Below are 22,068 nucleotides of genomic sequence, written 5' to 3'. Positions count from 1 at the left end.
AGTGATGTGTGTTCAACTGGCACTTTACTCTTTCTTTCCCATATGTGCTGAATAGTAAGCAGAGAAAAATATGTATCGTGTATTACAACTATGTAGAGCTCTGGATGACCCTGAGCTACCTGGAATGACACTGTGCCCTGATATTGAAGGGCAGCCTTAATTGGAACTGGACGTTCCTACATGTACCTGCTCCAGAAGAACTCTACTCTACTCTACTCTTAGTCTTAATAGTTTGAGTAGTTGAACCCCAAATGTAAAGTAAACAGTGTAGCCTGGTCTTAGTGTAATTGCCTGGCACTGCTGCTGGCAGGTACATAGAGTCTACGTACACTGAGACCAGGCTATTACACTGAGTTTACCTTCCAGAGCTGTGCTGTGGAAAGTTGCATCTCTCAGCTGATCTTCTTGTTTGATTTCAGGATTCACTTTCCTTCAGAGTCTCTCTTCAGCACTGGCAGTGGCTACAACAACTACAGGGGTGTTCTCAATCTGTGTATTGTCTTACTGGTCAGTTTCTACACTTTTTTTTATCTTATTGACATTAGAGGAGACAAAGACTGTTACAGAAGAAATATTAGCATGATTATGGCAGTGTTGGATTTAGGAGTACTATGAAAAGTATGATGATGATGAAAGACCAAGAACAGCAAGGAGTTTCACAGCTGCATATTGTACAATGTCACTATCATAATGACATTACACAAAGGTTACTCAAGTCAGACATTTCAGGGAACATCCAATATCTTATGTCATGACTGAACAATATCTGAAGCCCAATAGGTATTTCACTATTTGATCAAAACTATCAGTTTTGAAACTATGATAAGTATGAAGTATGAACTCACCTAAAGTAGTATTAGTAGGGACCAGTAAGTTGAGTACCATTTGGCAGTGTTCATGTGTTTGACATCAGTGTTTGCATTACCTCGTTTATGATGGTGTACTGTTGTACTAGCAAGGGTGCATAGTTAATGGTTACCTGTCCCTGCAATAAGGGAAAGGATTGCTTGATAATCATTAACTATTACATGACAGCTTTGCATTTGTTGCAGAAATAAGTGGGTCCTATTCTGACATCAACCCTGACAATGATTCTTATTAGCTTTGAGCTGTCTTATTAGTATCCCAATGATAATTGATTAGACAGTCTTGAAGTTGTAAAACATCTTTCCTGATTTGTGGCCTTATTATGGACACAGGTGCTGACCACATCTCGAGTGGCACTGGAAAACTTGATTAAGTAAGTTATTTAGTCTGTCTTGTAGAGTCTACAGTGTTTTTCATGCATTAGGACTGGGAAAAATTGATATACTAAGTGCTTGTACATTGTATATATGAAAAATAACAAACGGGAAAATTTTCAATTTTTACAAGAAAGATTATGCTATAGTCATTGAGAAATATGTCAAACATTTTGTAATGAACCTTATCTTACCTTATATGCTATTTTAGTCATGTCATAGAAAATATAACATGCTACTGTAGTTGTAGATGTTCCTTTGACTTTGGGCATGTTTAAAATCTGCAGTTGTTTTTACTAAAACTGGAATGTACAAATGGATCTATCCATTTATGTTTACTGGATGCATGTCCTTATATATGTTATAGGTATGGTATCCTGATAGATCCAGTGTCCTGGGTGACAATCTTTGTGGCAGACCCCTACAACTGGCCTTGTGTGATACTCATCGCATGTGAGTTCAAAGCATTGGCAATTTTATACAATTACCACATGTTCACTTAATCATTCTTGCTCAGTAATCTACATTTCTATACTGTGTCATTCTCCTACTTAGAGCCTTGTCTGTGGCCTATTCATTATACCATGAGGAGGCTCTGCTAAACCAAACTGAGGTTTTAACTAACCTGCCATCAGCCAACCAGAGAATCGGCTTTACTTAAACTTTAGAGTTAAAGAAAACATTTAAGTGCTTCTCTGATTGGTAGGAAGCTTGTTATAGGCCTTGCCCACAGTTTAGTAGAGCCTCCCCAAGTTATAAACTACATGTACATAGTGTACCCATGTATTCGTTACACAGAAATAAGGATGATAAAGATCTTCCAAAGCCATCAAATGGAGTAAGACATTGTGTTGCTTTGACTATGGGAAGCCAGAACTCCTTTGATGAAAGAGTCAGCTTTGCAAGGATTTGAATATTATGACCAGCAATAAAATTTATAAGTTTTGTGCACAGAATGAAAATCATCACAGTATCATAAGAATAAACAAGCGTATGAAATATTTGTATTGATAACTGCTTTCCTCATCCATTTTTCTCTAGGTTCCAACATATTCATCTTAGCATCATTCCAACTAGAGATATTGCTGCTGAAGGTAAGGTCAAAAATGACTCCATCCCTGAGGTGTCATCAAAAATTATTGTCTGCAAACATTTTATTTTGAATGATCATTTTAGGACATGCATGACATGGAGTTTCTCTATCTTATTACTGTACTATTAGATTGAACTCTGATGTGATTTGGCCTGTGATTTGTTTCTGTAGGGTTGGTTGTCAGAAATAGTGGGGAGATGGATGCATGTTATCAACTGTGTTGCCATCCTGGTGTTTCCTGCCTCTGTTGTTCTCACAGTAGAACCTGGACCAGGTAAGGATTCACTGCTCCATCTCCATGAAGATACCTTATCAAGTGTAATTGATAGACAGTACATTCAAGTGCTTATCATAGCATGTGTTAGTGGCAAACATTTGCCATAACAGTATTGAAGGCCGAACAGAGACGTGTGTCTCTTTTGCAGCTGGTACTTGTAATGTACTGGCCACACATGAAGATCATTGGATTAAGACATAGTTCAAGTGCTCCACCTAGCAACTGTCAGTTAAACTACAGTGGTTGTAACTTAGATTTTTGTCTTCACAGTGTTGATGGTTAAACACAGACTTATGTCTCCCTTCCAGCTGGTGCTTCTTATGCACTGTTTGTCTACACGTGTGTGTTCCTGAAGACAGTGTCGTACATTGCCACCAATCACTGGCTGCGGTACCAGTACAAGTCATCGGGTCAGCGTAAGGCTGGCAGGAGGAAGCCTACTAAGAGTGTTGGTGATGGTTCGTACTCACTGACAAGTCTTATAGCATGTTGGGTGCAAGCTAGTTTCCGTTATGCAGATGTTTCTTAAAATTCCTTTTTGGTTAAAAGTTTTTATGCTACATATTCTGTTTAAAACATGGACCGCAGGATGGAAAATCTTTGAAGGTGATGCTGTTTTGTCCCTTTTTTGTGTGATGATAGCAGGTGATGCAAATGGTGCAGAACAGAACTTGGCCAATGGAAAACTAGAGACTCAACTGGTGACATATCCAGACAACTTGACACTACAAGGTAAATACAAGTAGCTTCCAGCAGAGAGGGTTGCGCATGAATAATGTAACTTATCTGTCTTTATAAACATTGAATTTATGAGTATGTCTCTTCAAATGTTCACTGCTTTGATATATGTGTAGATATCACTAGAAAGTTCCTCAGGTCCCTGTTAACACTGGATAATCACAAACCTGTTTGTACTGTTCTCAATGCAAACAAATAGAATGCATTGTTTTGAATACAAACAAATCGAATCCTTACCCCATACCCTTGTGCATTCTAGATCTGTACAGCTTCATGTTGTTCCCTACCCTGTGCTACGAACTCAACTTCCCTAGAACCCCACGAATCCGTAAGAGATTCCTGCTGAAACGCTTGGCAGAAATGGTGGGTGTACATACATTTTGTATGACCAATATTGCTATGGAAATATTTAGGACTTTCTACAGGCCCAAGTGAAATGTTGCATGGTGTTATCATTTCATTATCGTCATCATGCTGCTATCTCTGGGAGTTGATTATAATCATAATGTGCCCATAAGAAATGTAAAATTTAGTCAAGATCTCTAGCATTGTATGACACTCTACAGACATGATAGTTTGATGGTAAAAAGAATTTAAGGCAACCGCAGTCAGGAGTATGTTGACCCAATTTATCCTTAGATTTGGAAACATTTTATGACCATTGGTTGCGATGGTTATCACTGGAATGTTTTTAAAGTTTGAAATACATGTACAATACATTTACAATGTAATAATGTGTTAAGAAGATACAAGTTTGAAGTGACTCTTTCCTCTTCTTACATTCCAGTTTATGCTTCTTCAACTGATGCTGGGCTTGATTCAACAGGTGAGAGGCCATCATTTGATATCACAAAAAGCTTGCTATTGTAAAAGTTTGACATGCTATATCAGTATGCAATGTTAGGCGCATACCAACAAGCTTTCATCACTCCTCTGATCCTTCTCAAGTTGAAATGACTGGAAGCCTATGTCACTTGATAATTGCTGTACATCTTGTATGGGTATACGTAAAAATACAATGTAAAACTTTAAGTGTGTCTGTTACCATCACAGAGATTCATTCAGATATAAGCTTCTTGTTCTTCTAACAAGAGGTTGTCATGGCATCAGGTACATATGTAAAGAGTTCGAAATTGTGATTTATCAAGTTAATATCTTGTAATAACCATGTCATCTTTTATAATTTTTTTATTGTTAATATGACATGCATGCATATACCTTTGCAGATAGTGTTTATTTCTTATATCAGACATCACTTATGACTTTCACATCACTTTGTATAAAGTCTATGACATACTGGACAAGTGTGGAATAGATTTGAATATGCTTTTTTTCTGTATTATACACCAGTGGATTGCCCCCCTGCTTCACAATGCCATCAAGCCATTTGTGGTAAGTGTATTTCAATTTAGAATTTTTCAAACAGCTTTGGGGTTCAGTTTGTTCATGCATTCCAGATTAAAAAATGAACTAAAAACCTGTTCTATTAGAATGTCAAGATTCGGTGTGTGTGTGTGTGTTTTTTCAGAGGAAAAAGATAGAAAGTTACAAAGAATGGCTGAGCATATTCTGAAAACTTAGAGATACAATGTACTGAATGTAGTCTCTACCTGACTCCGGGTCACTGGAAATCCGTAGAAATGGAAGAAATAGAGGATTAAGCTGGCCAGAGGAGTGTAGCCAGCTAGCAGGTCGCGCGCTGTTTCCTAGCCGGCTACACTCCTCTGGCCGGCTTACTCCTCTATTTGTTCCATTTCTACGGTTTTCCAGTGACCCGGAGTCAGGTAGAGACTAGATACAATGTACCATTCTTAGCTCTTGTTGTCACAATGACTCACATGTAGATTGCCAGATATCTTCATTGACAGGTTGTGTAATGTTGAATGATTTCGCTATTCTCTCAGGACATGGACTTGCCAATGATGGTGGAAAGAATCATGAAACTTGCTGTGAGTACTTCTTCCCTCTCAAGTATCAGTAGGTCATCATTTACTGCTCAATTTATTGGTGCCCTCCAGCAGATTATCTTAGAATTGCAGGTAGGACAAGTCTTCAGTATATGCCAAGACACTGGCGACTTGGTGTTGGCAACCTCCTTGGTGTTGGTGAGGCAATCCCAATTTATTGGTGCCCTTTAGCGGACCATGTTAGAACTGAAGGCAGCACAAGTCTCCGGCATACCAGGACACTCCAGATCAGGTGACTTGGTGTGGTTGAGCCAGTCCTCTCCGGCATTGAACTGTAAAATTGATTATTTCCTGCTTGAGCAATAACATGCCGGACTGCGTAATGCATTACAATCAGTCACCAGTTCGACCAGGCCCATGGGACAGATGTGACCTGACACTTGAATAAATCACTATTGGTGGTAGGACTATCACACACAAACCCACAGCCACTAATGGCATAGAAATGAACAGCGTTTCAAACCTCTGGAAAGGTTTTAGGCAAGTTCAAGTAACTTTTTACAAGAGCAGTATAAACTGTAAATGCAGAAACTTTTGTGGTGGTTTAATGTTCTCGGTTTTCGCGGTTGCCCCTTCACCGCAAACTTTAAACCACCGCGAACATTTTTCCATGGTAGTAAGAGACTACAGTGCATGGTTCTACTGCGAACTTAAAACCACCGCGAAATGTCCCTTTTCCCGCTACCGCGGAATTAAATCCCCACGAACTTAAGCACATTTACAGTATACTAGTCATTATGATGTCCCAATGTTTGGGTACCTTTCACATTCAAATGACATTAAAGAACATAAAGATTACATATTTTACAGTGAGGAAACTTTTTATTGTGTTAAATTATGCGGCAACAAAACTTTGTGTTTTATGATTTTGTCACTTTGCCCAGCAGCAGGTTTATAGATACCGTATAAGTTCTTTTGCACCATTGGCTTTCTTATAGACTGATTTATTGCTTTCAAGGCAAGCCCTCCTTAATGCCACTTCACATTGAAGTTAGACTGGCATTTGGACAGGGGCCAGCCTTTGTTGTCAAGCATGTGTGAAGGAATGATGCCTGTATGTGCAATATAATCCACAGGGGGGGAAACTTTTCCCACTAAATCCTGTTACACAAAGCAATAGTAGACTTACGTGATTGATGGCATTTAGATATCCACCCCCAATCAATAACTCTGTGTCACGGTGTTACGAACTTTTGTGATGGCAGTATTGTCGAGTCAGGTGGAAGAAGTTGATAGAGAATTAAGTTTGCTTGCATCAAATCCAATCCCAAGGTGATCACAGTATGACCAGGAGGCATTTCTCCTCTTTGACTGTAATCCACAAGTTGATTGCTTGGGGACTCTCTTCCTCACATGGGATGTTTCCATTGGCTGTTCCCACAGATCCCCAACCACTTCATCTGGCTCATCTTCTTCTATTGGTTCTTCCACTCCAACTTGAACGTGCTGGCCGAGATAACGCAGTTCGCAGACCGCACCTTCTACAGGGATTGGTGGTAAGTTCTTGCATGAGGCACAGGTCTTCTGTAAAGTCTTTAGAGAAAGGCTGCAAACATACATTTGTATACTTGCTGGGGGAGAAAGTGAGTGAGTGAGTGAGTGAGTGAGTGAGTGAGTGAGTGAGTGAGTGAGTGAGTGAGTGAGTGAGTGAGTGAGTGAGTGTGTGAGTGAGTGAGTGAGTGAGTGAGTGAGTGAGTGAGTGAGTGTGAGTGGGTTAGTGTGAAGAAGAAGAAGAAGTGGGTTAGTGTGAGTGTGTGTGTGTGTGTGTGTAATAGATAGAGTGAGAGTGATAGATAGAGTGAGTAAGTGGGTGAGTGAGTAAGTAAGTGAGTGAGAGTGAGAAAAAGGAAAGAGAGAACTACTCCTCTATCATGACTGATTCCGAACTTATTTTGGATACATGACAGAATCTCTACCCTGAAAGTTTCTTGAGTGTGTGTGAGTGTGTGAGTGAGAGGGTTAGTGTGAGTGAGTGTGTGTGTGTGTGTGTATGTGTATGTGTGTGAGTAAGTGATAGAGTGAGAGTGAGTAAGTGAGTTAGTGAGCGATAGAGTGAGAGTGATTTAGTGAGAGTGTGAAAAAGTGAAAGAGAGAACTACATTCTCTGTCATGACTGATTCTGAACTTATTTTGGATACATGACAGAATCTCTACCCTGAAAGGTTTCTTGAGTAAAACTGAACAAACTGCAAAATGGCATAGAAAAGAAAAAAACAAGGCCTAGGGGACACAGTGACTGAGTGAGCATACAAAAATGTTTCCAAAAGGGTCAACCCCATCAGCTGGGACATCAACTGGACCATTCAGTGGGAACAAACTGAAGCAAACTTGATCAATATTGATGATCAGTTAGACCTGACCTTAGTGGTACAATGGAGAATTGAATGTCCTCTATTCAAAAATTGCTTTTTGTTTAGGCAGCCGGGAGTGAGGAGAGGTTAGTTCAAGGTCACACAAGGGACATGGACATTTAACTACTGGAAAATAGTTTTATTGACCAACTTTGATGGCAAATGCCTGCAGGGATCAGAATTTTTATGGTATTTGCTATTGTGTCTAAAGTGGTAATGATTTTGGTTCTCTAGAGGGACTGAGTTTACTGTTAGGGTCTTCAGGCAGGAAGGAGATGTGAGTAATGAAAAGAAAACTTTTCCTTTATGTGCAACTTGGGAGTTAGGTTGTGTGGAATATGAGTATTCTACTGTAATAGTGTCCTTTCCACACTGGCCAAAGTAATTTTTTCACTACACACTTGCCCAAGTCTTTAATAATATACAACTGCATTTGGTGAAGCATGAAGAAATGTGTTATCTCTAAAAAACGAAATAAGTAGGCAACAAAAAGTTAGGTATTACTTCGGAAGTTCTTTTGAAATTCTCACTTAGAGTGTTCAATGAAGTTATGATTGATGAACAAGCTGTGGTGTATGACAGCTTTAGCACCTTTCCAGACTTTGAAAAGATATTCGATGTTCATACGTGCTGACAAAAATGATGAAGCTTCTATTCACAGCTTTTTCACAAGAGTCACAAGTAGGGATTTTTCCTTTCACTGTCGTCTTTTGGCCCCAGTACCCACAAAAAGAACTTCTGCTTGACCATAAATTCCCTGCAGTGGTGCAGTCAGTTTTATTCATGGGTAAAAGCAGTGTCGTTGGTCATGGTCACATCTCATGGGTGTAAGGGGCCTAATGGATGGTTCTGCCCCCATTGCTAAATCAAAGTCAGGTTCAAAGAAAGCCATTAAGGTTGATTTAGCAGCATATTGATTTTTAAGAAGTGAATTGGAAGGGTGGTATTGTCAAGGGGATATGGTCTTCAGAAGTGGTTGAGGCAAGATTTGTCTTTTGTTTTATGAGAGCGGTACTGATTCATGAGTCGTATGTAACTCTACTGTTTTCAGACAATGCACTGGACTAAATCATTTCTTATAGTGTTTTGTCTACTGCAGAGATATATGAATTTACATGCTAAAAGTATTATATGTCACACCTGGACTGTGACAACATTTGATAGGGTTGTCCTGGACTTGGGTTACTTTACGGTACCCCCAGGAGCTTCTATCCAAAACTTGAATATACATGTACCAGATTTAACATTGGTGTTCCCTAAATTTTCTGCTTGAAGATACAAAATTTCCTCAACTATGCCACATTTTGCATTAATATCTGTTTTCGTTGGTGGGTACATATATGTATATGACATACTGCACATGGTATATGGTGTATCACCATCAGTAAGGCCGGTTCTTGTATTCTCTGGTGTATTAATTCTGTTACGTGCGGCAACAGAAACTTTTCCCAGTTCATATCAAGTTTACACTTCTGTGGGGCTAAAAGTATCAAGACAGCTGGACTTTAAATTACATTACACAGTCAACCTGAAGGCTAGTCGTACATCTTCCGAAGCTCAAGTTTCATGGACAGGCAGTTGTTCTCTTTAGTGGCTGATGTCATCCTTAACTCCCGTAATGGATGGAGTAGTCTGCAGGTATCAGATAGAAGTTGCTGCCGGATTTGAAATGTCAGATTTGAAATGTCAGACAGTCCCAAACCAGATTGGCTACATTTCCGTGGTGATAGTCTAAAGCTACAAATACAGGATAGTCACTTCTAAGCAGCATTAAATTTTGCACCTTACTCCTGAGAAGAGCCACACTGTCTCATGCATTTTAAAGCCTTAATATTTCCTCCAGGAAGATATGAGACTTTAAGCATGAAAATAGATGGCTGGTTGGATAGAGTAGAAAGCCCCCAGATTAAATGAAAATGGGGGAGGAAAGGATTTACTTGATATTGATTGGTTGCAGCTCAAAATAGGACGTCCATGTATCAGGAGTTCAAGTTTCTGTTATGAAAAGGTACTAGGTAAAGGTATAGCCTTCTTAAGGTCATAGGAGCATTGGGTTGTTATCCACTGTGTCTAAGGCACCGGGTTGGAAGGTGGAAGCCATCCCTTTCCTTCCAACACCTATTACCTCCCCAACCGAAATACATTACTCATTTTTGTCTACTTTGTCCCCCCAATGACCAGGAAGTTAAGGGAATAGGTAGGTAGGTAGTAGTGAAGAAATTCCTGTTAAGTGACTCTAACAAGGATGCAATGTCTGGCCAGGAATGCCAGGAATCAAGTCCATGACCTTTTAATCTATCCTACCCACTCAGCTATTCAATGACATACACAGACTCTTATGGAGATGTGGGAATTAGATAACAAAGTTTGTTCACAGTTTTGGACTATAAGTCTGACAATTGGCAAGCCCATTCCTCCTTACTAGCATTTCTCCATTTGTAAACTATGGTCAGCATACATGTGTATATTACTGAAATGCTCGACTGCCATCCACATAACCCTGTTGTCTGAGCGACTACATTAAGTTGCAGTTAGTATGCAGCTGCAGGACCTGTTGATTGTGATGCATGAGTAGATTACAAGGCACAGGATTCCGTTCAAGCTTGAAGGCTATATGTGCACCATGAGTTCTTTCTGAATGTGAGTCCTTGAAGTACCATCCATCATGTATTAATGTACTAACACACTGTGTGGAGGCTTCATGATTTCTTCCTTTAGATTAGTAGGCTATCTAAATGCATTCCAGTTTCTATGCAGTGCTCCCTGAAAGTTTCACATTCAACCTGTAGTTAGAGTGGGCGTTGAAAAAAAAACTGAATGGGGTAAGAGCCTTGAGTATGATTCAGTCATAATAGATGAAAAATATTATATTTTTACTAATTTCGCCAACATATTTCTTAAAAGTACAATCAATCAATTAATAAGAAAAAAACAGTTCCCTTCCTTCTATCGGGTTAGGCAGTTATTTGGGTATTACTAAGCACTCTTTCATTGTCCAACAACTTCTCAAAGTCCCCTTTTTGCACTTTTCTGGAAACTTTGGAGTGGTATGATCGTTTTAAAACAATTTGTTTCTGACTTTGTAGAGCAAACTTTAATTTGTTGGCACAGTTTCATTCTGACTGGTATGATGTACATTGACATTGAAGAAGGGTAGTCAGGAACTAACTGGCAGAGCCTAGAATCTACCCTCTGGATCCTAACCATGTTAGCAGCCACAGGACCTTGATTATCCTATTGTTATTGGCTTGGAGAGCAATCTCCAGGGTACATGACTTTAAATAAGAGTCTTTAGTGGTGGACATTTCAATCAGTACCGATGACAATAGCAGCCTCTAGCCCAATCCTGCAGGAATGGCACCATCAATCTTGTGGTCGTTTAGGGGCAAGGACAGTGAAGAGAGAAAATACCAACCCATTCAGACCTCAGTGATCAGGAAGGTTGAACTCTGGTACTAGTGGTAGACAATATTGATCGGATGGACATGCACTTTCTGTGTTGTAGTCTGTTCATTCTGCATCTGGTCTAAGTTCTGTGTTATGTTGGCCCATGTTTGTGCCCAGATCTGGAAAGCCTGACTAAAATTGTGCTCCAAGTGGCCAGCCTTACAGTTGGGGTCATTAACCCCAGCCAATGAGATATTGTGTAAGCGCAGGCTAAAGTCTGGACACATTTGGAGAAGAGTCACATCCTCTTTTTAGATGGGGACCTTAAGCTGGCGGCCCTGTGTATGATGGATATTATGTCATCAAAGTTCAAACCTCTGCATGTAAAAGAACACAGCACACTTATCAAGATGAATAGGTCAGGGAGCCATGGTGTGCTTGGCCAAAAAAATGCTTGCCATGGCAAAGCTTCATTGCACTGCAATACACTTCATCTCAAGCTTTTATTTGGTTTAAGTTCTAATCTGTGTAATGATTTAAGATTGATACCAGTTAACAACCTCTCCATCCTTTCCTTTTCTGCCCACAGGAACTCTGAGTCTGTCCCATACTTCTGGTCAAACTGGAACATACCAGTATACAGGTGGTGCAAAAGGTGAGAATAGAATCAAAGGATAGTCTGTGTCACACACGCACGCGCGCGCGCACACACACACACACACACACACACACACACACACACACACACACACACACACTTTGTGACATACACACACTTTGTGTCATACAATGTAGCTCTTCTGGAATAATACTTGGACACAATGTAGTACACACTCAACTGTTTCAGTCTCCACTCATTATCACTCAACAATGTAGTAAATGTTTCTTTGACTTGTAATGTTACTAAAAGTAGCAAGGCAGTTATCCCCTGCCCCTCTCCTGTCAAATGTTGATGACAAATTGTATTTAAAAGTTGATGTTACTCTACATTTTCAGACACTTGTATCAGCCCTTGATGCGCAGAGGCTACAGCAAATTGTTGGGACAAATCTGTGTATTTGCTACTTCAGCTTTTTTTCATGAAGTAAGTACACCAACTCCAATTTATTATCTTCATTCATACTGTAGTGGGTTTTATGTCATGTTACAGTTAATATATACTGGAATGGTGCTGAATAGTCTTTACCTTTTTGATGATTCATTATTTAGCTGTCTGGATCAAGAGTTGTATTACTTGTTGATATGTAGGTCTCTACATGTGAAGGTCTTTCCTGGCTAGTATATAGAAAACACATCACAGTAGCTGCAAAAACAAGACTGGGCAGACTAAAATATTACAGACCACAAAGAAGTAGCCTCCTCCATGGACTGTCTATCAAGTCTGATGTATGACTAGTCCTACCAACTCTGAAATGTACTTCCTGCCAATTGGCAAGTCTGACCTTTGTGGCCATTTTCATACACATTTCATGCCACTCTACGGACAATTTATTCAAAGTCAAATAATTACAGACACATACCAACACAAAGAGATGTGCCAAAAATATAGACTCTGTATGCAGAATTGACAATATTTAACCCTTAAACTGCCAGAGTTTCAGCCCTATAAAATGCTATCAGTGCCAGGGTTGGCTGCTGACCTCCAAAAAGAACCCCCGAACAAGGCCGAAGTCCCTAACTTCCCAGTTTCATGTGCTACTTGCGCGCAAAGGTTCTACTTTGGGGGAATACGCTAATCCTGGATATATCTGGGTGCGGCACACAGGACATGTATATGTGTGCCGGATATATCCGGGTCTTGCAGTATAAGGGTGAAGAATATTCTAAGCGCCTTCCAATGGGTTTCCAAGTTCACATAAATTATTTTGATAAAAAAAAGCAATGTCCAAGTAGTCACTGAGAGTATTTAAAGCACACAACTGCAGTGAGCTGTTTCAAGGGAGCCATCATTTCACGCTTCAGTGAGTCAGAAGTTCAACATGCCTTTAGGAACCATGTAAGAAACCACCACCCACTGCATTAGCCTTAGTGACAAACTGTGTCTGTCAGCATGCCATCAGTTGTACATCTCCGGACGACTTCCCATATATATTCCCAAGCCCTGTGAACCTTTGGTTTTATGGTAAGTGCGTGGCAGAACCCGTGGAGAGGTATTTACCTGCCATGCCGTCTGACAATTCCTCGGTGAGTTTGGCCTTCAGCGTGGCAGTAATCTCACAGAGTGGGTCCAAGAACACACTGTTATTGATGTGCCCCCACAGACATCAGATGTCTGCATAAGTACCTTGCTGGGTACCTGCGCTAAGTGCAAAGTGGCTGGAGAATAAAGCGCAGACATGAGAGCTTTCATCACATATGCCTCGCTCCCTGTAGGAGATCAATGTAATTGCTGCGCTGGAACACTGGATAAACACAGAACTTCAATTACAGCCAGTGGTGTATCATTCATCAGCATTGAGTTCCATGTGCTAAGCACCGTCATCAATCCGAAGAGAAGGTGTTCCTGCACTTAGATTGGAACAAAATAAAGATGGTCCTCAAGCAGCTAATATTGGTGTTTAGCATGCTATGTGCCCACGCAAGGTGTGTAACTGAGCACATTCACGGCCATGTATTATGGCAAAATTGACATTTTCAGCTCTAATGTACTGCAAATCATTCTATGCAAACTTTATTCATGATCATCAGCTTTTGATCGTCGAGTAAGACTTAATGTGATCAAGAAAATAGTGATAAAGACGAGAAAGTAATTCTCATCTCTCCTTCAGCTGTCATGAATAATGTTAGAATTAATGATGAGATAACGGTTCACATTCAAGAGAGAAGGGCTACTCAAAGCCACATGAAAGATTGTTATATTTTCAGGCCACAAAAGACTGCATTCTTTGAGTAACACCTTGCCATCATTCTCACACCAGCATTCAAAAGGTTGACGGAGTGCAGTGATATACACATTGCTCTTGTATGTCACAACCAACGAAAAAAACTGTAATCAAGACTGAGCCTGGCTGTTGTTAAGAGCCTCCCTTCCCATACAATGAGGGCTGCATGCTGAAATACAGTTGATTGAAACCAGAAAGTAAATTGCCATTTTCAAAAAAGTACTAAATATAGTTGAAATAATGTTCAAGTCATTGTCGTGGCCTTGTAAATGGGTTTATATCATACCTGAGTTGTGATAATGGTTCTTACACACAGGATTCTACTGTAATTACATGGACTTCCATAGAATATTTTTAAGATGCTTCACATGTGAATACCTGATTTAGACATTTTGCTTTGGTTACAATTTTTCAAGAAAACAGATTTTCTCAACTTCTGGGGCATTTTGCTTTAAATATATGTTTTCTAGGGTGGGTATACCATAAATGAAATACTGTGATGCAGAATACACTGTGTGTGATATCAATTAGTGGGTGAAAATTGGCTTCATTTAAGCTTTGAAGACAAGATGAGGAACAGTGCCAACACAACTCTTAAAATTTCCATTTTGCATGCCTGGGAAGTTGTCTTATCTGACTGTGTCATTCACACACAGATCTTCATTTGAAGCCAAAAGGACTGTCTTGCTGTTGTTATCTGTTTTCCCAAGGCTAGAAAGTCTTTAGCTGACTTACACTTCCAGCATGGTTTTACCAGATAAGCACTTCTTTTGCTTTGAGGTATCACTTGAAAGAATTCATGAGTTGAAATTGAGTTTTTGTGGTATCACACTCACAAACCATTATGCGGGTAGTACACGGGATTGGAAGACATTTTATTCATAGCTGCTACTTACATTGAGTATCTATCACAATTTAGGACTGTCAAATTCAGTCGATATCATTTATGGATATTGAAAGTTAACACCAAGTGTGACAGTCACAGAGATCTCTGAAGCCGCTTCTGACAAGTATTGATGGGTGCCTCATGTCCCATTTTTCTGATATTGAAGTATTTGAACACCAGATCTAAAAGTTTTTCCCATTTGGCATCACATGCTGAAATAAATCAAAAGCTGTAAACTTTAGTTCCTCTTTTAAAATACTTTCAACTCCTCATGCATTTAAGGCTAAAAGTGCTTAAGGCAATACAATGTAATAACCATCTACCAGGGATGTAGAAGTATTACCTGAAATGGAAGGCAGAATTGCAGACACTTATGTCCATGCCAGAAAGGCATCTCAGCAAGTTAAAACAAATGTTAGCTATTTGTCAGACTTCCATGTTGCCCATTTCACCATAAGTAGTCTCAATAGGATGGAAATGTAAACTGCATGTCAACAATGGTTTCACTTTCAGCGGTTTTATATCATGTCTTATTAATGTTGTGATAGTAATGTACTGGAACATTTCATTGACATTTTGCGTTCTGGGTTCCACATTAAACCCTTCATTTACCTCAAGGCGTTATTGACAATAGATTTTCGGCTCCAGCTGAATGTGGCGAGGCTATGTTTTGCTTGTAAGATTCTTATCCTTGATAAGAGAAAATTCAATAGAGAATTACTGTCAGAAGTGCCAGCAAGTGTCTTAGCTGCAACAATTCCAAATTGGATTGGTCTTCTAAATCGATGTCCAATAGATTCTATGCCTGCAAGGTTTTGGTGGTACACTAAAAATACTTGCTAATGCAGTGAAACTTACCCACTGGTTGGGGTGTGGGTTTATTCATGAGGAGTTTTGTCAGTGTCTGCAGTTTTGCCAGATACCCAATGAGCACAATAATCTATTCAACGAAGTTCAATTTAGTGGTAATATTATAATTGTACCAGAATCGGCTTGTTCAGCCACCAAAGAAGATGTCGACCATGACCAAAACCCATCGTCTCTTTAGACGGACGGAGGCCAATGATGACTATAGTCACATCAGTACGCAGTAGTTGAAACACCAATTTTTTGTGTTGCAGCAGTCACTAAGAAAGCTTCAAAGTTTACTTATTAAATACATTGCAAAAATTTCAAGCATTATGGTATTCTTTGTATCCATCTAAGAGCTAGAAAATCCGGCTTTAAGTCTAAGTCTGTAGGTCCCCACAGATGGCTCTTGTATTGTTCACTTAGGCAGCACAAAAGTGGCGCCAGACAAATTCAATTCGCTCATGATCACTACCATCCAGGAAAGAAGGATTGATGATAAGTCCTTTAAGCTAGCAAAATGTTACCTGTGGTTGGAGATGGGCCATGACTCTGACAATAACAATGATTGCAAATTAGACTAAAATAAGTGCTAAGTTTACAGTGGTGGTTAAGTAGGCTTAGACATTCGCCTGTTGGTGTTTGATAACCTTTATCACTGTACAGACACTGTATGGCATCAACTTTCTATCATATACCAGGGATCTTGGGGCACTCAAGACTAACATTCTAGCCATAATAACTTAAAAAGACTGTACAGTAAAAGGTACCAATTGTTTTATTAGTTTGCAGTTATAGATACACTACAAAAATTTCAAGCATTGCGCATTTATGATATGTGCTTTGATGTTACTTGAATGAAGTACCCAAAATGATATTAATGATGCGAAAAGTTTCTTGTTGACAATTATAGTAGTTTTACAACAAAGAGAGAATGGAGACATTCATTGTGTCAAACCATTGTTTGATTTACATTTTACAACTTGTATATGGAAACCAGGTGCTGTGTTTGTTACTTAAGTCTGTGGGAGGTACTGTGTTTCTAATGGCTAAAATTTTTGTTACTTACATGCATGGTTGCCCTAAATATGCTGCAAAAGGGGATAACTTTGAGTCAACTTAGATCAGTAGGCGTGTAAGGAGGAGCTCTGAGTCACATAACCATTAAGTTAAAAGTTAAACCCTTCCCGCGCCAAGGGCAGTGCCCATTTCTGGCGCATAGGGCGGTGCCCATGTCTGTTTCGTTAGCCCTGGGCCACACACAACGCAATCACTACAGCAGGGGGCTAGTCCACTGGTAGTGGTGTGTGTTCAACTTCCATACTCTTTCCCGAATGCTGAGTGCTAAGCAGAGAAAGCAGCATGTACCATTTTTATAGTCTTTGGTATGACTCGGCCGGGATCGAACTCACGACCTTCCGAATGCAAGGCGAACACTCTACCCACTAGGCCATTGCACCGGCTTAAAAGTCACATAGCCATACCCTTTGTTAATGAGATTTAGAGTTGGAACCTGTTATACCATTACTAGTAGTCATAGTCATCAGTTGTGCAGATAGGACAAATTGCTCATTCAATTTTATAGATATGAATCAATTACCAAAATCAACACCTTCATCTAGAACTTGTGCCTCCGTAACATTTTTCTTCCCCACCATTTTTGACACATTTTATCATTGTTATGCTTCAACCTACAATGTCTTGACGTCTAATTTCCGGCCTCTCAGGTTTTTGTCATTTTGACAGCCTTATCTGTTGGCATCTAGTGAGCTCTGAAGAATAGGGTCGTGTCCATGTGATGACAGAGTATCATATGGCCATGTGGTTGATTAGATGTACTCTGAGCAGCGAGTTTGCATGAAATAACCGTGACAGAGATACCAAGTAGAACTGCTTATCTTTGTCTGCCTATTAAGGTATCTTAAATCATTTCATGGGGATGTCATGATGGATGGAGCTGCTTATACTGGCTTGAGGGAATAAAGATTGCTGAAGTTAAACTTAGATCCTTCACAAATATGGTAACCGTAAAAAGTCTGTGTATTGAAATTTGTTTGTTATCATTGCTTACCTCTTCGACCCACCCACAGTGAACAAAATGGAATAGTCCAATCATGTTTTTTGTGGAAATGAAGCTACAAATCATTACAGTGAACTTTCATAAAATACATGTAAACGTCATTTGCATCTATTAGAGTGAGAATCTATTTCATGGAGGTATGAGGTCACTGAACTCTAGCCTAAGTTTATTTCAAAGTCAATTTCAGGAAAAGCTTTACATGTATGAAAGACACATTCAAGCTATGCTTACATGCAATAAACACTCAGTGATGAAATTGGAAGAAAGTTGCTGTTATCCTCATTACGTCTTAAGTATTGATCCACCATGTTCTAATCTTGAGAATTGATCCATGGAGACGAAATAACTATTTTGTGCTAAAACTGTTCATGATTGGTGTCAGCGCGGATTGGAATTCCCCTCAAGGGAACAGTTTTAGAAATTATCACAGTGCAGGATGGATCAATATATTATGATTTGCAATGTATCTTCATATAATAATGGCATGACAGCGCCTTTTCCAAACAATAATTATAGTATTTTGAAGGCCTTGAAATGTATTTTGTGCAATCAAATTGGAGCTGTACATTTGAATTTAGTTTACAACTGTGGGTCCACTGGTTCATTTAGATATACCTGTAGGGATAAGTAATGTAAATAAAGTAGTTCTGTACATAGCCTTTTCTTGAAACTCAAAAGTCAGAAAAATAGTAAAACCATTGTTTTGCTAAATGTATTTATTTGTGTAAAATTTTGAAGTGTAATTTTAAATTCAACTTCTGAAGAGAGACATTAAGTTTGGAATAACCATTTGCTAACATTCTACTTTATCTTAATAATAATTTTATGTACAACAAATGTTTTTCTTTGCACCAAAATTTTTAGTTGATATTCACCTATTCCCAAATATGTAATACGCAATAATTAGTATTGAATAAGAATTGTGATGTCAATTACTTTAGTCATCTTGATATTCTGTTCAGTCAGAAAAGTTTGGAATGACTTTTCAATCCAAGACCAACTTCCCTAGACTCCTAGGATATCGCATTGAGAATATGTTTCAAACTAAGATTTATCACCTTCTTTTGATCCTTGACAGTAATTTATAACCCCTGAAGATCACCATTAATCATCTTGGCCACATCAGCCTTGAGCAGTTGGCTTACGTAGAAAACATACCATCTCAAAACTCTCGTTATTGGAAAAATGCACAGGGATTTCAACTTGGTAGTGTCCTTGCAGTGCAATTTTCATGCCTGTTAGTCAGATTTTCTTTGAAATGGCACTTGCTGCCGTAGATCAAAGTGAGGCAAAGAAGGGAATTTCATATCACAAGCTTGTAGTGAGAGAAATGGCCCTGTAACTAGTACCAAAAGTTCCTTTGGGAGAAATAGGCAGTTACTTAAAATTCAAGATTTACATTATGTGCCTTCCAAGTAGCTGGGAGATGTAGGATATGTATCTCAGGATTATCATAAACACATTTTATGGTTGTTTTATCCCTTTTTGAGGCATGCTGCATCCTTTAGGACCCTCTAACTGTGACTTTGAGTACTAGGAATATTTTTTGTAACGTGAAGTTTTAAACTAATTGTTGAAAACTGTCCCCTTGGCAGGATTATTGACTGAAAAGGATTTGGTAGAAAAACTAATTTAGCTGTTTGTGCTTTTATGTTCTCTTCTATCGGTGGGTTTTATGATGATCACATCGTTAGGATAACGTAGCACTGTAATCTAGTTGTTGGAAGTTTGAATCACAGCTGTTGTTGTTGTTCACTCAATGTGCATAGTACTGGAAAGGGTTTCTATAGGACAGGACATTATGCTGTGGTCCACTGTTCAAAGCAAAGTATAGTGAACTTCTAAATGCAGTTCCTAGTGTCTTTCTTCTCTGTCACAACCAGTGGAAAATTTACTTCTTTGACCACTTTCCACTGTTCCTGTGAGAACAGTACCCATGTCTCAAACTCAGTACCCACCAATCAGATCTGGCATGCCCAGAGGATGCCATCCATGAAATCAAGTTTGTGTGGCTTAGGGAAACGGATTTCTCCCAGCCCTGCCTCCCTGACAAATCCATACTTACCGTCTGTATTCGTCTCCATTATAATTCTTCTTTTTTATCGACACATTGCTAAATCCATGCCGACCATCTGGGGTTTCCCCATTACTGTTAATACTAAGTGAATGTTTAGGTAGAACGAGATTTGACGTTGCACGTCAGGGTGGACATGTCCTAGTTTGAGGTGATTGACCAAATCAATCAGGGGCTCCATTTGTCCCTGAAAAAGAAACTTTCCATTGATATACAGCCAGTCAATGAAAAAACCATTGAATCACCTCAGGGCTATGTGAAGGGTAAAAGGTAGGGTCTCCAGAGTCTTTTCTGTGGGGAGGGTTGGTACATGACTGAGGGGTATTGACCTGTACAGCGTGGAAGGCATTACATGTAGGTCTGTGGCTTCATTTGCAATGTTTGACAGATGGATCTCTGGAATGTTTAGTATCAAAGACAACAGTGTTTACTTCAAGCACTGACACCATCATTTAAGGCACGTCTAAGCTTTGAAGCCCACTCTTCACAGAATTTCAAACACTCTTATAGGTGGGAAGAAAGGTTTGAAGTTTATTTGTACTGCAGTGTTTGACTCTCAATCTCTCTCGATTTTCGGTATCAAAGACTACAGTGCTTATTTCAAGTATACCATCATTACAGGCATGTCTGTACTTTGAAGATAGCCCACTGGCACTGTCCTTAGAATTCCAAAAACTAATAGTACTCCCATTTCCATAAAAACTACAGTAAGAAGATGATGTCAAGCTATACCACAGGGCTATTCTGTAGAATATGAAGGGAGTTCTGTAACCCCAGTGAAGACAACACAGAAGGCAGGGTTTAAATTAAAAGTACCATAATATGATTATATGCATTATGATAAAGGCAACTGCTTTCTCATTAAGCCCAACTACATGTTATTTGTTAACAATGTTATCCGTCCATTTTACAGGTTACTGTACGTTTTGCTATGCAATTACTCTGCTATGCTTTTCCGGTTCATTCACAATGCACAATTTACTGCCAACTCAGCTGGTGCAATGCACAGAATGCATTTACATCACATGATGGCAAATATACTCATGATCAGTCTGGTGTAGTGTATGAAAAACGGCATTGAATTCCCTTGTGTCATTACAGCTGCAAAGTGCTGTGTGTGGTTGGTTTTATATTTCAGGGCACAGTTGTTCTCTGCATCTGTTGAAACTGTTCTTAAAACTTTCCAGGAACAGTATCTGCAGCACAGATCGAAAACACCTTTGAATCCTGAAGCTTTTCGTTTGACCTCTTGCTTTGACGTCTTTTCATTATCATCATCATCAGTGATTCACAGTGTTTTGATTATTCAGAATCAACAGCTAGATTTATCTGATATTGCTGATAGCCAATATTCGAAAGGCATTGGAATGATGTATTTTCCAGGAATTGATTTACAACCAGGCATTATCGGAATGTCCTGATTTTTTCTGCATCGTGGCTTGCATGATGTTTTCAGGGTCAATGATAGGTCATGAAGGAGCCCTGAGTGCTATTCAAGTTTTTGTGCATGGCATTGTCTACCATCATTTTCATCATTTACTCTAAAAGCTATTGAGATGACAGTGATGAGAATTCATTTATATCTAGAAGAGAAGGTTATTTTCTCAAATCTCATTGGCAGTTTTTCTTCATTTCTTAATTTTTCTTGTCAAGTTGCATACTACATTTTTTGTAAAACAAACATGCAACAAGGACAATGTGGGCCACACTCGATTTGTAAAATATTAGGCCATCACCACCAAGAATGTCAGCCATTATTTTTGATAGAAAATAAACATGAACAATCCTCCTCATTAATTGGAGACAGAAAAAAGGACAAAGATTGAAGGGAATCCAAAAGTGTGTGTTTACAATGATGAAGTTTTTTGTTTGAGAGGGTATAGCCAACAAGAATAAAGGACTTTCACAAAATAGCAAAAACTTGTTTTCCGATTAACAAAAAGGATGTAAAGATACTCAACACAAAAGTTACTCAAACAATCGGCTAAGATTTGTAAATGGTCAGATGCTTCAGACAGCATCCACTGTAATCAGCTGTGACAGTCTCTCCACAGTTAATGGGATCTGGTGTTTTCTGATGCCCCTTGTGGATTGAGAGACAGCCAAGGTTAGATGCAATCGTTGTTAATTGTATGTTATGCAGAATGGTATGTAATGAAATACTGTTTTACATGGACGCCTGCAGCTACATGCTGGGCTATTGACAAGGACCTTTGTCTAATGACAGTGGTTCAAGCTGAAGG

At 39.2% G+C, this 22,068-nt stretch overlaps 1 protein-coding gene across 2 annotated transcripts in view; it reads left to right on the top strand.

Moving 5' to 3' along the window:
• LOC118417909 (diacylglycerol O-acyltransferase 1-like) overlaps positions 1-22,068 on the top strand; it is a 34,178-nt gene that overhangs the window by 1,408 nt on the left and 10,702 nt on the right. Inside the window, exons 2-15 of one of the 2 annotated variants that reach the window (XM_035823671.1) lie at positions 420-507; positions 1,200-1,240; positions 1,609-1,694; positions 2,283-2,335; positions 2,506-2,608; positions 2,920-3,069; positions 3,257-3,343; positions 3,609-3,712; positions 4,137-4,175; positions 4,700-4,741; positions 5,254-5,298; positions 6,700-6,812; positions 11,644-11,709; positions 12,051-12,138. In XM_035823671.1, the coding sequence (XP_035679564.1) occupies positions 420-507; positions 1,200-1,240; positions 1,609-1,694; positions 2,283-2,335; positions 2,506-2,608; positions 2,920-3,069; positions 3,257-3,343; positions 3,609-3,712; positions 4,137-4,175; positions 4,700-4,741; positions 5,254-5,298; positions 6,700-6,812; positions 11,644-11,709; positions 12,051-12,138 (1,105 nt within the window). Of the gene's footprint in view, positions 1-419; positions 508-1,199; positions 1,241-1,608; positions 1,695-2,282; positions 2,336-2,505; positions 2,609-2,919; positions 3,070-3,253; positions 3,344-3,608; positions 3,713-4,136; positions 4,176-4,699; positions 4,742-5,253; positions 5,299-6,699; positions 6,813-11,643; positions 11,710-12,050; positions 12,139-22,068 lie in introns of both variants that reach the window. The other variant, XM_035823670.1, reaches the window with a different exon arrangement.

Source organism: Branchiostoma floridae, chromosome 6 (assembly GCF_000003815.2).
Source record: "Branchiostoma floridae strain S238N-H82 chromosome 6, Bfl_VNyyK, whole genome shotgun sequence".
NCBI classification, from domain to species: Eukaryota; Metazoa; Chordata; class Leptocardii; order Amphioxiformes; family Branchiostomatidae; genus Branchiostoma; species Branchiostoma floridae.
This window is presented reverse-complemented; position numbering and strand designations above follow the sequence as displayed.